The sequence below is a fragment of the Hermetia illucens genome, chromosome 5 (assembly GCF_905115235.1).
Source record: "Hermetia illucens chromosome 5, iHerIll2.2.curated.20191125, whole genome shotgun sequence".
Classification (NCBI taxonomy): domain Eukaryota; kingdom Metazoa; phylum Arthropoda; class Insecta; order Diptera; family Stratiomyidae; genus Hermetia; species Hermetia illucens.
Window position 1 is genome coordinate 18,212,195 of NC_051853.1, and position 22,780 is coordinate 18,234,974.

A 22,780-nucleotide genomic window follows, 5' to 3' on the forward strand; every position below is an offset into this window, starting at 1 on the left:
CTGGGAAAGATGGCTATTCTAATCAAAAGAACTTCATACACATCAGCTCGACTTCATTCATGGTTGAGCCAGTTAGTGAAAACCAACAGCGCGAAAAGTCCTGTCAGTCTGCTCTTCATTTTTTGATTACAAAGATAGGGAACTTTGAATGGTGAGTACGCGATGGGGGTGTTCGTGTACATTGAAGGGGCGTTTGACTGTGCGCCTTTTCAAAAACTTTGTGATGCCGCCAGAGCACATGGTCTTGATGATGCTTTAATTAAGTGGATTCATACTATGCTAACGCAAAGATCGCTGTACGCTGAGGTGGATGTCGATCGCTATCTAACAACAGAAGCAACGAAAGACTGCCCCCAAGGAGGTATGCTTTCGCCACTTCTGTGTTGTGCTGATCAACTAGGCGAACTGTGAAATTTGCCAATACACGTTCAAACCTATGCTGATGACGAGGCTGTGCTTGCTGATGATCGGGATCGTGGAACGATGTGTAGAAATATACAACGTGCCGTTGATTTGATAGACAGTTGGTGCCTCAGACATGGTCTCTCCATTAATCCAAATAAAATTACAATGGTATTAATCACAAAAAGGAGAAAACTATATGGAATTTGCCTCCCTGAGTTGAGGGATATTACCCTTCAACTCTCCGAAGAAATGAAATATCTGGGAATCACTTTAGATAAAAAAACTTCTTTGGAATAAACATGTACAGTAAAGATGAAACGAACTCTCACAGCTTATGGGCTGCGCAGACGGACCTTTGCGTCGACATGGGGACTCAGGCCTCATGTGGTAATGTGGACATACGTTGCTTTTATTAGGCCGATGTTCGTTTATGCATCCGTAGTGCGTTGGGTTAAGGTGAAACAGAAAGATTTTCACCGCAAACTAGCTGCACCGCAATGAATTGTGTGTCTGGGTATCACTGTTGCCTTGAGCACGACATCCGTACCAGCTGTAAATACATTACTCAATTTGCAGCTTCTGGATATATTTATCCAAAGCAATAAGCAATAATAAGAAAAGCTCAATTGGATTAGATCTATGGGGAAGAGTTACTAGGAGTACTGAATCCAGTTCTTACAATGCCTTCCGATTCTGGTGCCCCCATAAACTATTTGGTAGAAGATATGAAATTACCCTCAAGTGTAAAGAAAACTGGGAAGTCCCAGAGGAATGCGTGGCTGGATATAAGGAAGTCTTCTACCCTGATGGTTCAAAAATAGAACAGGGTTTTGGAAGCAGAGTCTACCTCTTGAATAAAAACGGGAAGTGGGCTTTTCCTTTGGGACAATATACAACGGGTTTTCAAGCCGAAGTTTATGCGATCCTAAAGGCGGCAAACTGGTTGATTGACGAGCAGCTGAAGGGCAGGCGCATCGCAATCTGTAGTGATAGCCAAGCTGTATTGAGGGCGTTGAGTTGTCCTTTGATCATCTCGAAAATCGTTCAGGAATGCAGAAACCGTTTGAACTCTATTTTTAGATTCAATACGTTAGAACTTCTCTGGGTACCTGGTAACTGTGGCGTTGAGAGAAATGAAATTTCGGATGCTTTAGCGAAAGAGGGGTCAATATCCACCATGCCGGCATCGGAACTAGCAATTGGAGTATCAGTTGCATTGACTAAGTCTGTTTCCAAAAACTGGGAACAAGCTTCCTACAATGACAGATGGCAGAGCTTAAACGCTGTTCGACAGGCCAAACTTTTCCTGTCAGAATCGAACGTGCATACCGCAAAGTTTATCCTGTCGAAAAGCAGGAGGTCTTGCAGGAGTATTGTGGGCATTCTGAGAGGACATAATTCATTAGCTGGGCATATGTTCAGAATAGAAGTATTCAAGATGATATGTGTCCCGTGAGGAGGCGGAATCCACGGAGCATTTCAGGTCCTGGGTTCTCAAAAGCTGTAGCCCCCCCACCACACACACACACACTAATTGGGCTTCTCGATTTATATCTCATATTTCTTTCTAAGAAAAAAAAATCCATACCCCTTTCATATGGATGGGAAGCTCTCCTTAAGGACTTCACAGTCCACATACCCCATCAAATTTTGCGACAATATATTTATTAAGTTGGATTTGACAGATACATAGATATGCAGGCGTTGAACCGTTTTCGGGAGGTTTCAAGAAAAGGGTTGCATTGGGAGGGTTGGGGGGTCTGGGCGTTTTGAACATCCTTTTTGCAAAAGGCTCAGCAAGTATTTCGCTTGTAAATGAAAAATTATCATTTGGCAATTTCATTACTTCCCACAAATTCTTCCCCAATGAATGGTTTGACATACAAAACACTATTTAAAAATATTCAAAGATTCACAACAATGCGTGACACGACAATCTTCAGATTGATGGCTAAGATACTATTAGCGATCGACATATTCAGTGTCATAGAGGAGCAGCATCTTACGAATATGTATTTTCGCCAGAAATATTTTCCTTTCTTTCTTGTTTAGTCTCTCGGAATGCCAGCATATAATCTTCAAACACTTCCAATCTTCTGAGTTTGCTACATTCATTGCGAGCGTCATAAGAACAGCGAAATAGCATAAGCAAATGTTCTTACTCGCAATATTGAGTACAGTTCGCTTTAGCATCTCCGCCGGGTCTTGTAATCTTTTTATAGTCCACTTGGTGAGGTGCAGTCTCCCTAGTACGTGAAAGGGCTACCTTTAGTCCTACAAGGTTGAAAAATTAGTGATAATTGGACGTTGATTAATAGAGTGATTCCCTTAAATTTACTGAAAACAACAAAAGATACTCCGGTGAAAGGTTCGAGGAAGTGCATTTGTTAAGGAAAATTGGTACTAAAATTGGCTAATTTTCCGGGTGTTCAGTTGACGTGTGCAAAGTCTGCCTCAATTTCCCTAGTGAGTTCATTGTTTTCTATTTTTAAATATTAATATTTGAAACGTTTAATTCGGAGCAATAGAACAATTTAAGTATTAGCAATTTGTTTTGGAATTTTGATTGATATTTTTAATTAAATTTGTGATTTTCATTGAACATGCTTGCGCATATTCGATTATTTAAATGTGCTTTAAATTTCTCATGAGAATACAAAGAATCCGAAAAATCGTGCAGTCTCAAGTTTTCTGCAGGTGATTTGAGGAATATTTTTGGCATCAACAAGAAATATATGGCATATGGTTTTTAATTCCACCTAATTTGAAAAATTCAGGAGTTATTTTCTGCTGAGTGATTTTCAAAACAACTACATCATTCAGAATAGTCCGAACTGGAAGAGCTGAACTGGTCGCCTATAATTTACTTGGACACGCAGAATATACTATATAGTATGGACGCTTTAACCCCTGATATGTGAAACAATGATATTTTAAGTAAAGACCATTAAAAACTGCACCAAAACGAAAAAGTATTACTTATCAGGAAATCCATACAAAGCAATATGTGAAGGTTTTCCTTTCAGACATCGCCATATATAGAAAATAATGAACCAAATGACCACTCATAAATAAGTTCCCATCCGTATTAAATGCAATGGAATCCACTTCCCCAGGATGGCCGACGAGTGTGTCACCCCAGAAACACATGACGCAGAAATGGACGATACTCGGGAAACCCTGAAGAGCGGATTTCGTCAAACCGGAAATGATTATGATTGACTATGACATAAATTTTCGCATCGACCGTTTTAATTTACAAACACATCAAAAGGCGTCTAAATTCAACTTCCAGCATACTGCTAGCTATTGCTAGTGGCTAGATCCAGGGCTTTCAAAATTTTGACAGATTGATGTGCTTTCCTCCCTTATCCTCATTCTAGCCAATGATTATACCCAGCTTGATTCATCGAAAGCTTCCAAGTAAACATACTGTAAATCTCAACCCAAAATTCCGTCACTCTCATGTCGCTGGAAATAATTTTGAATGTATCGCCCAGCATTTTACTGCGGAAACTCTAATCCCGCATGCGCATACCCAATATTTTGCGAGCATACTCTCTGGAATGATAAGAATTTGAGTATTTTGGTGACATATCTGCAATCTACGATCTTCGTCAACTACTCCCAAGTCCAATGTTTTTTAATGGTTGTCTCTCGGCTTTTTTATTCGCTTTTCATCCTCAGTCCTTAGTTGTTTTTATTTTTCATTAATGACTTGTCCTCCTTATTTTCCAATTACGTTAATCGTTCTCTTAAAGGGCTACCTTGTATCTTAATTTGATACACTTTACTTAAGCATCGGTCAAGCTTTCAGATGGTCTGGGTTTGTCCTTCATTCCCCCTACTAAACCGTTAATATCCATTCCTTGATCATATTATAATTCCTTACCATATTCGTGATTACTTTGTAGCGGAGTCTGTTCAACAAAAGTCCGCTCAATGCGTGTACTTTTAGCCCCTAGCTTCCCCCTACTAATCAAGCCCTTTCATTTGATACCCCACATGGTTATATTCTGTAAAAAAAAGGTTCCACCTCCCTTTCGCATGTATCCCCCCTTGCTTTATATAAAGGGTTTCACAGATCACATGTTCGCACCAAATTTCATGACAATCGGTCTAGCCGTTTCCGGGTAAATCGGGTGTGACAGATAGACAGACACATAGATAGACAGACATCGACTCGATTCTATTAAGGTTTTGTTTCACACAAAACGACGGCAACTTCAATACCCTGCAGTGTCCTTGTTACGGCGAAGCCCAATCAAAATCACTAGTCCCGAGCAGGCGGATTCAGACATAAACCAAGTGGAATAGTAGCTGATCCTCCTAGCTAAAACCGAAGAAGAAGGGCTCATTAAGAAATACGCGACGGTGGTGAAGCGTATGGGTTCGGCTAAGTTCCTCCAGAAGAACGTCCAAAAAGACGTTAAAAACGGGCTAATGGAACTGGAGAAACTACTGGACCGAACTACAGTCGAATGTTGACATCAGCGGAAGGCGTGCGAAAAATGAAAGTTGCAGTACTTCCCGCCAAATGAATGCAAAGCGAACTGGAAAAAAAGTGGAATAAGGAAAACGCGCCTGAAGGAGACTTTTTTCAAATAGTTTCCAGGTTTCAAGAAAAGAAGGCACAGAAGGACAAAAAGAAAGAACCCGCTGCGCCGTCAGAGACGCGTCTGCCAAAAGGCAAGGAGGCAACAAACCGAAAACCAATAACAGAAAAGAAGGACAAATGAGAAAAGGTTAGGCCATCACTCTGCTCATTAAGTCGACGGAAGGCAAGACATTTGCCGAAGTCCTCAGTGAAATCCGCTACAAAATAAAACCCGAAGACAGTGGAGCAGAAGTCTTTTCCATACGGAAAACAAAGGGTAGCACAGTCCTCTTCCAACTAGCCCCGAAGATGACTAGCAAAAGTACGTTCTGCTTAGCAGTCAAGGATTGGCTGGGGAGAAGTCTTTCATTTCCAGGCTAGAGTCTATGTGCTCTCTAGAAATCCAAAATCTTGATTGCCTCACAGAAAAAATCGAAGTGGAGGAGCCCATAAAGCGTGAATGTCCAGAGGTGACCGAAGCTGGATAGGGATCACCTATGTAAATGCTGGAGGCCAAAATCTCGCTGTGGTGGAAGTCCGCGAACATTATGTGAAAAAACTTCTTAGCAGCGGAAAAATCAAAATTGGATGGGTAGAATCCAGGATACAAATGCGAATAATCCCCTTCAAATGCTACAATGTCGGGACTATGGACACACATCAGCAACTTGCAAGGGATCCGACAGTAGGACAGCATGCTGCAGATGCCATCAGGTAGATCATGCAATGAAAGCGAAAATTGCGTTCTCTACAAGGATCATGGTGCGTCTGATGAAAGCGTTGCAAACACTGCGGGTTAGGGGCGGTGTCCAATTTGCTGATATATCCCCAAGGCAGTTAGGATTCAGAGCTAGAAGATCCATTGTAGATGCTGTTATGGAGTTCGCGGATGCGGTTCATCTCTCGTCCGTATTCCGCACGCATCGTAATTGTGTTTCTCGCTTAATTCGCAAAATATCGTATGATAATAGGGCAGCAAACGCCTCCGGCACCTCCGCACCCCCACAGCAGAAGTCTTGGCGGCGTAACCCAGAGGCCTGGTTCCAAAAACTGGAAGCGCAGTTCGAGACCGCGGCCATCACTGCTGCTGCCACGTGATTTAATCATACGCTCGTCGGCCTGGACGAGGATTCGATTGAACTCGTCGCCGACGTTCTAGAAGAGTGTTCCAACTAGAAATTAAAAGACATCCTCATTAAGCGACTGTCAGTAAGTGAGTCAGCAAAGCTTAACTTATGTTTCGTGTATTTGGATGATGTTTTCATCGCCTCTCCTTTAGAGTCTGAGAATTGGGAACATCTCGAATACATTTTTCAACGTCTCCTTGAGGCCGGTCTTGTGCTTAACGTTGAAAAGTGCAAACTCCTTCAACAGCAGGCAAAGTTTTTAGGCCACAGGATTTCCCTTGAGGGAATCCAATGGATGCAGACAAGGTTCACTCCAACATGCCCTAAAATCTTCGCAGATCCTTGTCCGTTTTAAATTGTGGAAAGTCTACGCTGCCACAACTTAAAACGGACAAGGATTTGAGAAGGTTTTTGGGCATTTTGGACTTCTATCGTCGTTTTTTGCCCAAAGCCGCTCAACATCAAGCGATCCTCAATCTCAATGCGTCAGGACCCAAAGACTCACGCGTGATTGTGTGGTCCACGCCGTCCATGCGTTTGGACTAGCTACACTCCTGACATTCCCTCAACCAGATGCACCCCTAACCGTTTTCCTGCCTCAGACATGGCAGATGGTGCTGCCCTTCAGCAAAAGGTGAACGAAATCTGGCAGCCGTTTAGCTTTTTCTAAAGAATTAAATACAGCTCAACAAAACTATAGCACCTACGATCGTGAGCTATTAGCCACGTACGTGGCAATAAAATAGTTCCGATGTTCCCTAGAAGGCGGGCCATTCACAATGTTCACGGATCACCAGCTTCTTACTTTCCCTTTTAAGAAGAAGCCCGACAAAGCGTCCGCTCGCCAACTCAGGTACCTAAACTTCATAAGCCAGTTTACTTCGGATATTCAACACGTGTCCGGCAAAGACAATGTAGTGGTAGACGCTTGGTCACACGTTTCATAGGTTAAAATCCCTCTAAAAAAGGACATAGGCCATATATTCTGGCCACTTTTCTCAAGGAAATATTCCATTCCAATCTTGCGCATCCAGGCATTCGGCCAACGAATCGGCTAGTCACAAGCAAATATTTTTGAATAAGGAACTCCTTGCGCATCCAGGCATTCGGCCAACGAATCGGCTAGTCACAAGCAAATATTTTTGAATAAGGAACTCCTGGGCCAGACAGTGCATCGCGTGCCAGAAGTGTAAAGTTACGAAGCACGCGCAGAAAGAAGTAAGTTCATTCCCTCGATCTACAAAGTGTTTTCACACCGTCCATATCGACATTATTGGCCCATTGCGAAATTCGCATGGCTTCAGGTATTACCTCACAATCATCGATAAGTTCACACGGTGGCCTGAAGCAATATCTCTGGCCACACAAACGTGCGCCGAGACCATTTGTCGGGAATGGGTCATACGCTTTGGAGCCGAAGTCATTAATGACCAAGGAATGCAGTTCGAGTCTATCTACTTTGTTCATGGAGTTAGGCAAATTCTAGGCTTCAAACGCCATTGGACGACTATGTACTACCAGCAATACAATGGGATGCTAGAACGCTAGCATAGGACTCTGAAAGCCGCTATAATGGTACCAGATGACCCTTCGTGGTCGCAAGCCCTTCCTCTCGTTTTGCTTGGCCTACGTACAGCAAATCATTGGGAGTTTGTCGACAGCACTCGGTGGAGCTGGTATACGGCAAGAATTTGAGACCCTCAGCGAGCTTGTATTCGATACCAGGTCAGCCCTTTCCACCACTGGGCTTTTGCGCTTGCTCCGGGACACGATGGTCAAATTAAAATCACCTCCACCACCCCGTCATTCTGCGATGGAGGCTAACACCCCCAAGGACCTGGACGTCTGCACCCAGGTCTTGGTTTGCGTGGATGCTTCCCGAAAGTCCTTTCAACCACCATCTGAGGGCCCTTATGAAGAGTTAAACAGGGAGGCTTGACGTCGATGGCAGGCCAAAGAACCTCTCCGTGTCCAGGCTAAAGCCTTTTGTCCCCGGGGTTGAAACCTCAGAAAAGAAAGATGCACGGCGCGTGAGATTTGATCTATACCCCTAAAATTAGCGCGCCAGGAGTCGGGTTTTATCGCTGAAACCCAGTGTCAGTTAGAGGTGTGGTGGTGTGGAGCCGCTTAGCAGAAATTCGTCCGAGCTCCACGACAGGTTAGCGAGACTCACCACTGCTGGAAATTGGCTCGCCTACCTGTTGACAGCAAGTTGAGTCAACCGTCAGCCGTGAAAAAAAAAACAAACGGAAAAAGAAAGCAACTTTTTACCGTAAACTGAGAAAAAAAAATAAAAAGAAACCTGTCATTAAAAATGAAATTTGTTAATGTTTTTTGTTAATTTAATCAATATTAATTAACTAACTAAATAGCCACTATGTACGCTTACATATTAGACTATTTTATACCTGAAATGAAAGTTTTGTTTGGGAATGAGTTGTCCTGAGCCCGCCAGCTACTTAATGTCACACTTATTCGAGTGGCAATTTACTCCTTCTGTTAAGCGCACGGTATATTCTTTTCGCGGGCGAGCGCCCAGTACTTTAAAAAAATTATGTATTTGTTTTTGACGGTTTCGATTGCAGGGCAGAGGCGATCTTATCAGACGCTGCCCCAGCGCCTCTGCCCAGCGGAGCAGCCTGACCGAAAGCAGCAACTGGTGGCATTTAGCTCTTTTTTAAGGTTTTGCGTAAAACAATGTTGAGGGGGTGAATAAGGTCAAGCTTGTGGGGTACCCACGCCCTAAGTCGGCAAACGACCCAACCTATTTTTACTTTACCAGCCGTCAGCAGTTTGAAAGCTGCTTCAGCTAGTAAGCTTATAGTTGCCGTTTGCGTGCCTCCGTATGCCTTTCTCAGTACCCTGATTGCGGAATCTTGCAAGCCAAATGGTCCGAACTGCTTTTCTAAGGCGTCGCAGATATCCTCCTTGGTCGTGATTTCATCAATATCCTTACATTGTGTAACAATCTCCTGCTTTCTGGCCCATACTTGTGTTTCTTCTCGACTTCTCCACCTTGCCCAGGAAATTTTCTACCGTTTTGGCCGGAGACTTCTTCTGCTCCAGCATCAAATCTCCTTTTTGGGGCCGTCTGATTGGGCTGACGTTTTCTGCAAGGTCAATCAGCTCAGGATCGGATTTGACCTTCCTAAGGATATCGGCGTAAGTCATATCACCTTTTTTGGAGATGATAATCAATTCGGGCCGTAATCTTCCTTTCTGTGTCGCGTTTTTCTTTCTGTCAACCTTGGTCCATGCTTCCTTGGTTCCCTTGGGTCGATTGGAGCCAGTTCCGCAGTTTCCACGATAACTTTGTTTACCTTCCCCCGGTGAGAGGCCTTTTTGCCTTTTCGCGTCCTGTGAGAATCCGAAAGAATCGTTCGCGCCCGCTCTACTCCTCTTTTCAAGCTTACCGCCCTTTGGATTTTGAGGGGGTGTCACTTGTCTTGTCTGGGTGACGCTTGATTTCTTCGGGGTACTTTTTCGTCCTTGACACTATTGTATAGTACACGAATGGAACGGACCATGTTGATGATGGCCTGGTGCACATTGGGTTTGCCCTTTATAAATTCAGACAACTCTACTATTTTACCACCAAGTAGACGATGATTTGTCCGGATTCTGACACTGCTCCTCTGCTTGGTTTTCCCACTAGGCATTTCCGTGTTTATTAGCCTTCCGAGAGCTTCCCTGATTTCTTTCCTTCATCAACGTTGATTTCAGAGGAGATCGCTGGATCGTCGAGCTCCTCCTAAATGGATCAAACACTAAGTCCTCCGGCATGCTCCGACCAGGTGTAGTCACCCCACTATGGGCTAATGAATGACCAGTTTGTTGGGCATATTTCCGTGTATTTGGAACAGGTGTTCCCGGGAGTGATGTAAATCCACTTAATGGCGAGCTACACTCATTCGAGAAATAAGTTACTCCTTCTGTTAAGTGCACGGACTACTCTTTTCGTGGGCCACTATGTACGCTTACTTATTAGACTATTTTTTACCTTCTGTCATAATTTGTATCTATTTTAGTTTTGCTGGAATAAATTTTCAAATTATTGACAGTGCTTATGGCTATACTGTATATTTTCTTTCCAGAAACCCTGTAGCAGCAATCGACAGCAATGGATAATTGGAACGTACTTTCGGTGCAGTCCGCTAGTTCAGCCATTAGGGATGAAATGAACGCGAGTTTCCGGAAAAAGAATCTGGTAAGTAGGAAGAAAATACAAAATCCATTCAGATATGACCGTGTAGCAAAAAAAAAAGATATTTAAGTTTTATAATTCGAAAATAGGTAGGACCAAAAGATCCCATATGCACGGCTGTAAGTAAATGAAAATATTTGAGATCTCTCTCCTCTGATCCTTTGATCGTGAATAACTTTTATTTCTGATCTAATAAATTGGACGCAAATATTTCTTTATTTTTCTGTAATTATTGAAACTATCAAAAGTAAATGATCATTTTGAGCCTCTGAGCACTGAATTTAGGCCGAGCAAGATCAACTTGCCAAGCATATAATCCTTTTTGAACTGATTGATCGAATCTAATTTGCCAAAAATTTATTCCACGACATGCGGATATGATAGATAGTCGACCACTAAAATCCTTTGGGAGCCACTCTTACTACGCCGATCTATGCATATCCCCAAGCTTCCTTTACTTCACAAACACTGTCATCAATTATCGACAATTGACAACAAACAATCTCCCCCGGTATTGCTTACAACCAACTGTCTGAGCTAATCAACGTTCTTGCTTTTTTCACTTGTAAGACATTAGCGAAGCTTCCTCTGCGCTTCTTTCGGCCATCTATAAATAACTGACACTTTTCATCTAGTTCTACCGAGTACCAATCGTGTGTGACTGAATCTAAAATATTTTGGAATCTTCTCTTAAAAATTCAAATCCACACTGAATCTGTGCTATACAAATATCCACAGATACTTGGTTTTCATACGAGTACCGTGCGGGGATTGAAAACGACTTGTTCAGGTGGTTTGTGCTCGTGAAAATTGCTTAGTGAAAAGTCGTGAAGGTACCTGGAAAATCAATCGTTTGAAAGTAGGAAGTTATCCTGAAACTTGTGCAAAATGGATATGTCAACGGATATATGGGGTCAACTAGCTGTGGAGGCTTCACAAGTATATCTTACGGATGGGACGGGTCATAAGAGGAGTCCATTTGCTGATACGGTATGACATTTTTCAAAAATCTTTTTCTGACAATTTTTCGGATTGAAGCTCTCTGATTCGGAGCTCTTCAAGAGAACATACAAAAGATAAGAGTCGACAATTTTTCGAAGTAGTTTTGTTTTTATCGCAGATTTTTTGTAAACAATTTTATTTAGTGTAATCAACGGTTTTAATTTCTTTAAAATTGACCCTGGCCAAGGCATAAATGTGGCTTAAAACGTAAACAATATTACATAATCAGTTGTCTTACTTTGGCTACTCACGCAAAAACGTGTTTCTCACTGCAAAATGAGTATGCGCATCCTAGATAAAAGTTCCATCTCCGCTGACTTATGGGTTACAAATTTTGGCTAAGCGACCCAAGAAATTACCCTAAGTTCAAAATTCACATGTGTTATTATTTAAAGAGAAAGAAGACCTACTAGATTTGTCTTACTTACTCCAAAACAGTCAGACCGAATTTGCAACAATATTGTTAAACTTTGCTGGAGTTCCAGAGCTAAGAAAGGCATGAAGGAGTATCTAGGTAGAGGAACAGCTTCTCGTCCCAGGAGTGCGAAGAGTGCTCTTATAAATGGCCAAAAGTGTAAAACGTCCAAAATTACGCAGTATATGTTAAAGCAGTGTTTTTCTGGCATTGGTAGCCTTTAAAATGTCATTCGCCAAATTCCTAATAAAGAGATCGCCATGAGACCCACGCATTTAGCATCTCGAAATCCAAAAATCTTATCAAATGTTTAATTGATTAATCAAATAAAAATAATGTGGACCAACTTCAACTAGATCTGCGCCTTAAAGTGTATCAGAAGACTTCATTGAACAGTCTTACGAAATACAGCAAGACTATGATATACTGCAGAAGGCAGCATTACGTTCGTCCATGATAATTACCCTGATTTGAACCAAGTACTCATTAACTACTAAGTCGAGTGGTATCTCACTTCTGCGTTACCAGTGGGGGATATGAAACATGGCCTTCTGTTGCGATAGTCCAGCGCTCTAAGCAATAAAACACCCCGATGGATTTATTTCAAACCTCTGATAAATTTCCAAGCCCTCCGCCGGGCAGGCTTCCCGCAAGGAAGCCCTGTAGACAAAGAAATTGTACTACTGAACCTCTAGTCTATTTATATTCTTAAAAGAAAAATGTACGATAGTTTTGGGACCTGAAAAAGAATGTGTAGCAAATGATAAATCATGTGTGACCAATGTCCAGAAAAAGAGGATGTGACAGACCATGTCTAAGATAAACCAATGGTGTAGGCCAAGACGTCAATCATCTTTTTGGGATATCAAACTGGTGAACTTCAGCGCAAACCCGGGATACCTGGAATTCCTTGCAAAACCAGGCTTAGACCGGATACCGGTTGTTCCGTTGCTGATGGCTCTGTAGAGTGATAAAGTGATCAGCTTCCTGCTTCCTCAAGCCTTAAAAAGCGCTGTATCATGATAACAATTCATGAAGTATTTTATCGCAAACGAAGTTGCAAAGAAAGTAGGTTTACCAGAAAAACCCTTTTTAGCAATAACTGCGCTCGAATGAGTCCATTTAACATCGATTGGCAGCGAGTGTTAGTTAGGTAGTAAGCACGCACTTGAAGGCATGAGCCCTAGAACGAAGCATGCAACAGTTTGATTCACTTGGCTAGACCTGTTGAGAGAAAGCAAAAGGAAAAGTAATTATTCCCAAGTCCGAAATTTTCTCGATGGAAAAATAGGCCAAACAGAGGGTTGAATAGAATTATGTTGAGGAGGTCCGCATAATTTTCACTCTGGGTCTGAACTTTCACGAGCGTTCTTACTCGTAATACACAAGTTGTGAAATGGTTTCACTTGTTTTGGAGGGTAAGCTTTGAATTCTGGAAAATGTAGTTTGAAATAGAAAGAGACGGGGTCTTCTTAGAAGACTCTTCAGAAAGTGATCTCCAAAAGGTCGTATACCTTAGTCTCTTTATCGTGGAAAGCAGGCATGATTGCGGATTGATTGCGACGAAATTTTGACTCAAGATTAATAGTAACCATCAAATAGTCCGGATAGCTGAGTGGTTAGAGCGCAAGGCTGTCGTACGGAAGGTCGCGGTTCAAATCTCACTGGTGGCAGTGGAATTTGTATTGTGATTTGACGTCCGACACCAGTCGACTCAGCTGTGAATGAGTACCTGAGTAAAATCAGGGTAATAATCTCGGGCGAGCGCAGTGCTGACCACATGGCCTCCTAGTGTACCGTTACGGTCTTGAATGAAGTGCTCTAACACACTTCAAGGCCCTGATCCAACATGGATTGTTGCGCCAACGATTATTATTATTATTATCAAATAGAAGTCAAAAGTCCTAACAAACTAGTCAATAGCCATTACCGCACCACCTTCTGGGATAACTAGAAATTACCACCGGTCTGAAGGACGTTCGACTGGTGTATTGTTAATAACTCCAGGGTTCGTCAAAGCTGTACTTCTCGCTGGCACTTCCACTGGGTTGAGCAGCTTCTTAAAGTATTCCATACATCTTTTCTTGATATCGTCCGGGCTACCTAGGATGTTGCCTTGGTCAGCCTTACAGAGACTTTTCTGTGGCCTATACCTTCGTATGAAATAATGTTTAAAGGTTTTTTCCCCTTCCGGGTTGTTCTATGTATTTCTTCGACTTCGAGTTCGGCTAGCGATAGTACAGTAGTTGGATAGCTCAGAAGTGAATGTCGCCGTTATTTGTCTATCTCTCAATTTATCAACGTTGAATTTTTGAGACCTGCTCTGCTTCACGTGATATCTTTTCGTAAGTCAACATCGAAACTTCGTCCTTACTCACATGTGGTCAAAATCACAATTGGCCCCACGTTTACAAGTCTCGTTAAACACGAAATCCCAAAATGGAATAAAATTATGGAGTTAGTGGAACATGAAAACACAAATGTGGATGTTTATCTTGTAATCAATCAAGACGAGCTAACTGAATGATTAAACTACTTGTCCAGACACTTGATAGGCTTCATTCAGTCCTTTCAATGGACTTTATTTTAAAGCATTCCTCCATTTCTCCTGCCCACCCTTTCCAAACTGATGTCGTCAATAAAGAGAAGCGCTTCTCCTTACAGTCCTCTAGTGAAGAGCACCCACCCACGAAGGACAAGAAAGGTGCACCCCATATTCCAACCAGGTTCTGCGGCTGGAGCGATCAGCTAAAAAAATTTCTTCAAAACTCGCTAGGTGCCACGCAAAATCTAGTCTTTCTGGAGTTGGAATTATCGATTTCCAAGTAAACGAGCATTTATCTCGGAAAGATGAAGGTAGGCAGATTGATTGACGCTTTTTGAAAGGAGCTATTTAGGTCTTTCTTGTAATAAAAAAAAACAACCTTCCTCTAACAACATAAAGTTGCAAGAAATTATTCTGAAAACTATTCGCATATTTTACAACCGATTCGGGTATATTTTAAGTCGGTTTCCTGGAAGAACCTGCAATGCAGTTGTAGACAAGCGTAACCTATTCACTGTCATCTTATGAACATGACGGGTAAGTTCTTTTTTCGAAATTGTTTCGGACCACACACGGCGAAAACAGGTATTAATGCAAGCTTGGAAGTTTCGAACAACAGTGGTGACCACTTTCCATTTACTTTTCCCATATAGCAGACCTAAGCAACGGTGCCTTGATACGCTGGATGGGGATTTGAAAGCCTCGAGATTGCACCCAGATCAGGCATCCGATAGAGCCAAATGGAGAAGCCGATCACGACGAGCCGACCCCGCTTGTGAACGGGACAAAGGCTGAAGAAAAAAAAAAGAAAACGTAGGCGTCAAACAGTCCCAACTTAATGATGGTGCATTTACATGTTTTGATCAAAACCATGAAAGCGGATCCATGTTAATGAGGTCCGTGACACAGTTGGCAGAAGCAACGTTATCAACGGCTACTGCTGCATACCAATTGAAATTTGTCATGCTTCCAGTTGACTCAACTGCGAATGAGAACGTTCAAACCTGGGGGAGTTAAAGGAAAGCGTGTACGTTGGCTCCACAAAAGGTTCAATCAGTACACACACACTTTTATAAATCGAACGAAGACAGAATTTCGAACCACATAATAAGTGAAAAAAGTGCGCGTTACCTTACAAAATTTAAAAAAAAAATACGCATTCATTTTGAATGGAAAATTTACGTACCTTGCCACAGCGTATATTAAGCCCAGCAGCACTTCCAGATATATGAGGCTATGTCAACTGCTCACTTCAACATGAAACTCCATCATTTCCGAAACGACAATTGACGAAAGTATCTATCAAAAAATAAAACAAGAAATTCTTCGAAGCTACGGGAATTTAGTTAACATGCATACATTTATGAAAGTAATAAAAAAAGCCTGATGGAGCCAAGACTGCAAAGAGGTTGGCGAACCAGCGAATTATAAATCCTGACCAGATTTTCGTTGATAACGAAGGTCTAAAGAAGGTCTGAACACTATGGTGAATACGCCTCTGCCGATGTGCCGCCACAGATCCATGATTGATCAGCAACCATGACTTCTCTTTCTTCTTCACAGAGGAGTCAGCTCATCATGATCTGTTGCGCCATTTTGATCTATCAACTCCTAATCTGGATGCAGTCGCCAGGTTTTCAAATCCCCATCCAGCGTATCAAGCTACCGTTGTTTGGGCCGGCCTTTTGGTTATTTACCATCACCTTGTCTTAAGTGACCATAACCAGAACAAACAGTAGTTGAGAATGGACACTTCCTGGATGAACATCAACACAGACACAAAGCGATTTTGATACACCCGCCACACTTCGAACTTTACTTTTCGAGTAATTTAATCTAGCGCACGAGTTCTTCTCGCATTAACAGTTGTCATAGCGCATACCAGATGAGTTTATCTGGCACACGGCAAAACGCTTTCTCTAGATCCCGAAATACAATGTAAAGAGGGCGATGCTTCTCACGGTGTTTCTTCATGAGTAACCGCGCAGCGTGTATCTCGTGAGTAGTTCCGCAGTTCTTGACAAATTTGGCACGATTCACTGTAATTTCCACGATTTCACGAATACGGTTGTCAAAAATGGGTTTAAAAATCTTCATGGTGGGGAAAGTAATGGACTACCTCCCTTTTTAAGGTTTTGTGTGAAACAAAACCTTATTAGAATCGATTCGATGTCTGTCTGTCCGTCTGTCTGTCTGTCTGTCTGTCTGTCTGTCTGTCTGTCTGTCTGTCTGTCTGTCTGTCTGTCTGTCACAGCCGATTTATTCGGAAACGGCTGAACCGATTGTCACGAAAATTGGTAGGAGTATGTGATCTGCCGTTCCCTTTACATGCAGCAACTGACGCCATTTTGTGTTAAGTTTAAGGGGGGGCTCTCCATACATGTGAAAGGAGGGTGCAAAATTTTTTTTCATAGAATGTGGCCATGTGGGGTATCAAATGAAAGATCTCAATTAGTACTTTTCGAAACTGGTTTAATATTTGATATTGGGTGAAACATAGGGGAGTGAGGGCTCAAAATATGACCCCCAAAAAGTGTAACAGGTCTCGTTCTCAGAACCTATCCAACCGAAAAATCTGAAAAAAATCTCAGTAGTGCATCTCTACGAAATCTAGGCCTCAAAATATATCCGGTGCCGATATCTGCACAAATAAAGTTAATAATAGTATATTTCCACATTTTAGAAATTTACCCGGCACCCTCCTTATGTTCATCCCAGAAGTACAAAACTTGGCATGGGTATAATGTAGAATATAATGCACAATTTGGTCAAGTTTGAAGAAAATCCAACTATTATTAACAAAGTTATAGGGGGTAAAACTTTACCATGTTTCGTGAATTTCATGCACTCCACACCTAACCTGCATGACGTCATCATTACATATCAATTCGTCAATACCACAACGAAATGAGTTCTTAAGAATGAGGTCCCAAAGAATTATTTTGTTTTAGTTTTTTAGTCATTTGCATATATCAATTATTCCAACCAGACATGTTTGTATGTAAGTATATAGTATATGCGTGCTAATGAACTTTGCGGGTAGAGCCTAATTCAGATAGATATAAGATGTAAATCGGAAATATGGATATGATCAATTTATATACGTGCCTATATGTGTACAGTATTTGAAAATAGGCAGTTTGTTTGTTTAGGGTGAGCGCAACATCTACGGCTGTAATATGTACCTATATCTCGTAGTTTTGTAGCTGTATACGGGTAGAAAAATGTGCGTTGATAAGATGAACACAAAACCTTTATACCCGAAGCATGAGCTTCCGGTATTCCGACTTGTTTTATATTGGAATAGTGGCACTTTCTTGCAAGTCAGATTGTGTTCTACCTTCCTAAATAACCCGATTAAAGAATTCACTGAGCCACAGTGTTGGGTTCCAGCTGACAGGTAGAATTGGTCCAAATATCAGCAATGCTTGGGGAAGTGAAGGAAGAACAAATCTTGCCGTTGAAATCTGCTCAAAATATTCTTGCTATCTATTCATCGCGATTCGTCGGTCGGTAAGCAAAGTACCGTTCTTATGATTTACGCATCAGAATTGTTCGATATCCTGTGTGCGTTCAAGTTGGCTTTTGACAAATCGATGCAGATCTCCCTCGCCATCCCGAGTATCAACTTTATCGTAAAGATCGCTTTCTTTGCTTCCCAGATGGCATTCTTTTAAATTTTACAATTGGCGAGCGTTCTATCGTCGAAAACTTGTGGTAGAGGCGTTTCTTTTCACGGACCTTCATTTCAACATCGTCATTCAAAAGACAAGTATCTCGGTTGATGTACCGCTTACCTGGCTTGGCGACCCCGGGGGTAACAGAGGCCACTTTATGGATCCTGTCTTTCATTTGGTTCCACGATTCTTCCATATTCGTAATGGTTGGTAATCGCTTGAGATCATTTCTTCTCACAAAATTGACACCATTTAATGCGCGGCAGTCCAGTGCGTTCCTTACGCTGTTTTATCGGTGGCTTAATACGCAGGGCGGCAATCAACGGTCGATGTTGATGTGCGATGGTCACATAGGGAACGGCTTTGCAATCAGTGACGGTGGTAAAATGATGGCGTCTTATAAGAATAGAGTCGGTTTGCGTTCTACTATAAAATGTAGGATGATAAGACAATCGTTTGATGCGCCATGTACTCATAAGTACAAGGTCATGGGTGTCCGCAAAATCGATTATACCCTCGCCACCCACATTGCGCGCTCCGAACCCCTTTTCTCCATGGCACCTGTTACCGTCTGCCCTTTCACCCACATGACCATTAAGGTCAGCGGCAATTATTATATAGTTGTCCGCAGACGCGTGACAAGTCTTTTCATCGAGAAGTTGGCAGAAGTCATCTTTCTCGGTATCAGGCCAACCTGTCTGTGGTGCACACGCGGTGAAGAAGTGAATAGTGCGATCAGCTGATATAATGGTGAGCTTCATCAGCCGATCATCAAATCTTTCAACTTCTTTAAAGGCATCACGGAAACCCTATGAGCTGGCAATGGCAACACCGTATTGAATATGTGGGCTACCAAAATAGAGAAGTTTATAACCATTTTTACCGCGTTCGCGTTCAATGTCGTAGCTTTTGGCACAAGACCATCGGATTTCTTGCAGAGCAGAGCAAATATCAACGCGTCTTTTCCGAAGGACTCTTGCGAGTTCTTCGATCTTTCCAGTTAGGGTACCGAAATTTAGCGTGCGACACATATTATAGACTTTCTGCGCTGGATCATAAAGACCCATACGGATCAGGCAGGTCGCTCACCGCCACTTATTAAGCCAAATTTTATCCACAACCAGATCCAGGTCATAATATCGCTCATAAATTTCATTATTATATGCTCCTGAAATTTTTTTTGAATTTCTGCCATCAATTCAAGGACCAGCCACCAAAAGTTACTGGTTTGGACCAGGACCTTGAAATGTGTTAGAGCACGTCAGTCAAGACCGTAAACGAAACACTACAGCACACTGTAGGAGGCAATGTGGTCAACATTGTACTCGCTCGAGATTATTACCGTGATTCGTTTCAGGTACTACTGGTATCCGACGTCAAATCGCGATATAAATCACACTGACACCAGTGAGATTTAAACCGCGACCTTCCGTATGACAGCCTTATGCTCTAACCACTCTGCAATCCGGATGGACCAGGTTTAATGATGCGTTTAAAGCTGAGCCGGATGTCAGGCTCATAGCACCGGTAATATCAAAACACACAGTTCCTTGCTATGGAACTAGTGGAAAACATGTGAAGGGCATCTTCGATGATATAGTCATTAAATTGGCGCTAATGAGAATGGACTAGTTAAGATTAGCTTAAACATCAAAAGCGATGTGACACGAGAAAAAGGCGGCCTGAAACAACAATGGCTTGATACGCTTGATGGTGAGTTGTAAGCTTCTTGAATATACGCGGACCGAACCTATAACCGAGTCAAATGGCGCATTCGATTAAGACAAGCCGACCCTGCTACTGAACAGGGCAAAGACCAAAAAATGCGAACAGGAGACGATAATAGATCATTGATAGATTTTCATCCCAGTGAATTTCATCAGCACATCTCAACACACCCCGGCCCACGTACTCGAGAAGGGCGGTCAGACCCGAGTCTGAAAAGGGCTCATCTGAAGTGGCATTTGCCAGGAAGCCTCACCAGGGGATATCTGATACCATAGGAACTCGGATCGTCCTCTGAGAGCATATGTTCTAGGAGAATTCCTGGAGGCTATGCTTTCGACCCGGTTATTTGCAGTTGGCCCCTTGTGGGAGTTTCGTTGTGGTGTTGGATGTGTCCATATCGCAAGCAGAGCTCCTCCTCTTGGGCTCAAGCGTGGGGTTACGCTATACAACTCGGGCATCGTACCACTTAGTTGTGGTCGAACTGTTAAGTAGGCCTCGCATCCACTGGTATGAATGTTAATGGAACTCTGATTGTGGTCACAAAATCAACGCGTGTTTTAAGAAGACCATGCGGTTAAGTCTACAAGGAAGATACTGACGTCAAACCACCAGGACTTAATTGTACCCAATGAGAAGAGTGCGAACTGGCTATCCAATTACCTGTACAATTCGAATAAATTTTATCTGAATGTAAAACATCTATCATAACCAAGGAACATGGGAAATTAAATATCCTTTGTTTTATAGTAATATTATAACTGCTATAAGTAGATTAAATGTAACTTCTATTTGCAATTCTTATTTTGAAAATTCTCGTATACGTACCTCTTCCATTTTCTGTACATTCCACGCCTACTTTGGCTGATCTCCCAGAGAATAACCCTCTTCACTTCACTCGGTAAGCGCAATTCACGTATCTTATTGAACTTTATCTTTTGTGTCTTGACTTTAACATTTGATATCCATTCAACAATACAAGCGTAAAAATAAACTTTATCTACAATTTCAGACAATAGAAAAGCTTCCAGACAAGGTAATTTTGAACATTTTCTCGTACTTATCACATTTGGAAATATGTCGAATGGCTCGGGTATGCCGTCGATGGCGACAAATTGCCTACGATACTCGTCTTTGGCGCAATGTGTCCTTGCGCCCAGAAGTATCTGGGTTACATGTGGGATCCTTGGAATCCCTTCTCGCTCTTATATCAGTGCGCTTCGGCCCTTCGCTAAGATACATCGAATTACCAATTGAATTGATTACACACACTGTACTCCATGAACTATCGGGAAAATGTCCAAATCTAACTCATATGTTGCTGGACTTTTCAACAGGTAAGATAAGTTACAAAAGATATCAATAATTTTGCTAAATTGATGCCTTTCATCTCTATAGCTATGCAGCTTCACGATTTCAGCGAAATGCAGGCGTTTCCTACCAAACTACGATATATGTGCATATGCCTGTCTGAGGTCATCTTTATGGAAGGCTTCATGAGGAAAATCTACAACTTTATCAATGGTTTGGAGGTCTGTATTCCAAATAAGAAATATAGAAAAAAATTGAACTTATTAAATTAATTTTAAGGTATTGCATCTGATCGGAACCTATGAAAAGTGCGAGGAAGAGGAGGAGGAAATCTATGAAGTCATCAACGTGCACAAACTGAAATCTGCAACCCCAAATCTCCGCGTTATTAACTTATATGGAATTAATTTCATCGACGACTCACACATTGATGCGTTCAGTTCAAACTGCATTCAATTGGAGTGCTTGGCAGTTAATTATTGCAACAAAGTCACAGGATCAACGTTAAAGACCCTCATACAGCGCTCGAAGCGCTTAACATGTCTTCTTATGAACGGAACCAGCCTCAAGTCAGAGTATGTGATGCAAGCCGATTGGGATAAGTGCGCCCTCCAGGAACTAGATATCACTGCCACGGATCTGTCAAGCGAATGCCTCATCGACCTGCTAACACGCATACCAAACCTCCGATTCCTATGTGCAGGACAAATCAATGGCTTCAATGACTCGGTCCTAAAAGCTTGGATGGATATGGGCAATCCTAGGTTTGACTAGTTCCATTTGCTCATATTTCCTTAAGTCTAATATAATCCAACAATTATTAGATCACTGATAGCTCTGGACCTAGATTCATCTGACAATCTTTCCGATGATGCACTGACCAAATTTTTGACCCGTTATGGTGGACAACTCCATGCGCTAATTCTGTCTGGAATGCCTCATTGCACGGATCAACTCTGGATGAGTGTCCTTCCAATTGTAGTAAATGCTAAGTAATTGCCTCGAAATATCCTGATTTATTGAAGTCACTAAATCCTTTTAAAATTAGAATTTTAGTTATGGGAACATCTGAAAAATTAGGAGTCAATATTCATGTTGATCAACTGATGGATGCCATTGCGTCTGATTGCGCACTCCTGGAGAGGCTAGAACTAAGGTGAGTACAAATCTGTTTCGTTAAGATATAGTAGCATTCGTGGTATCTATTACTTCAGGTGGGATCCAGATAACCTGCGTTTCTCTGACAAGAGTCAAAAGGCCATTGATTTATTGCGTGTCAAGTGCCTGAAATTGAGATGTATGGTCCTAAGGTAAGTCATCTCTTTACACTTTCTTCTCTTCCAATCCCAAGAATTTACTTCAATCTTTTCCTTATATAGTGACGGACGATATTACGAGACAGTTAAAGCCAACTTTGAACGTGCCGATAGGTTGACTGTAGTCAGGACTACAACTTGTTGTCGCGTCTCAGCCTACCACCTCCTAAGAAACTACAATGATTTAATATTCAATTAAGATCTGAGAATGAAGTACCTGTAAAAATAAGAAACAGCAGAAATAGCATCAAAAAACAAACGTGCCTTCAACCACTTACGACTTACGACGATTTTTGAATGTTGAAAGTTTCACAATTTGTTGTTTATATTATTTTTTAATGGAAATGCAGAAATGTTACTACTTAATAAGTTAAGACGTTTTGAAAAGTAGAAGCGGAAATTCCCAAACTAATATTTAATAAAAGAATGACCACAGTTTGATGATATTGATTTTCA

At 41.9% G+C, this 22,780-nt stretch overlaps 1 protein-coding gene across 2 annotated transcripts; it reads left to right on the top strand.

Moving 5' to 3' along the window:
- The first annotated feature begins 2,462 nt into the window (after positions 1-2,462).
- Positions 2,463-22,780, top strand: LOC119658325 (F-box/LRR-repeat protein 7). 2 transcript variants are annotated; one of them, XM_038065664.1, is made up of 9 exons: positions 2,463-2,871; positions 10,224-10,336; positions 20,710-21,034; positions 21,096-21,229; positions 21,288-21,772; positions 21,833-22,000; positions 22,057-22,164; positions 22,223-22,318; positions 22,388-22,780. In XM_038065664.1, the coding sequence occupies exons 2-9, from the start codon at positions 10,250-10,252 to the stop codon at positions 22,521-22,523; spliced, it is 1,539 nt and encodes a 512-aa protein (XP_037921592.1). In that variant the 5' UTR covers positions 2,463-2,871; positions 10,224-10,249; the 3' UTR covers positions 22,524-22,780. The 2 variants fall into 2 exon arrangements, with proteins under 2 accessions (XP_037921592.1, XP_037921591.1); XM_038065663.1 differs by lacking the exons at positions 2,463-2,871; positions 10,224-10,336 and adding an exon at positions 10,933-11,323.

Bases quoted from the DNA above. Each gene is read 5' to 3' on its own strand.
- LOC119658325 (XM_038065663.1), top strand. From the start codon at position 11,222: ATGGATATGTCAACGGATATATGGGGTCAACTAGCTGTGGAGGCTTCA. The intron at 11,324-20,709 runs GTATGACATTTT...CTACAATTTCAG, and splicing joins GGAGTCCATTTGCTGATACG to ACAATAGAAAAGCTTCCAGA. The intron at 22,165-22,222 runs GTGAGTACAAAT...CTATTACTTCAG, and splicing joins CTGGAGAGGCTAGAACTAAG to GTGGGATCCAGATAACCTGC.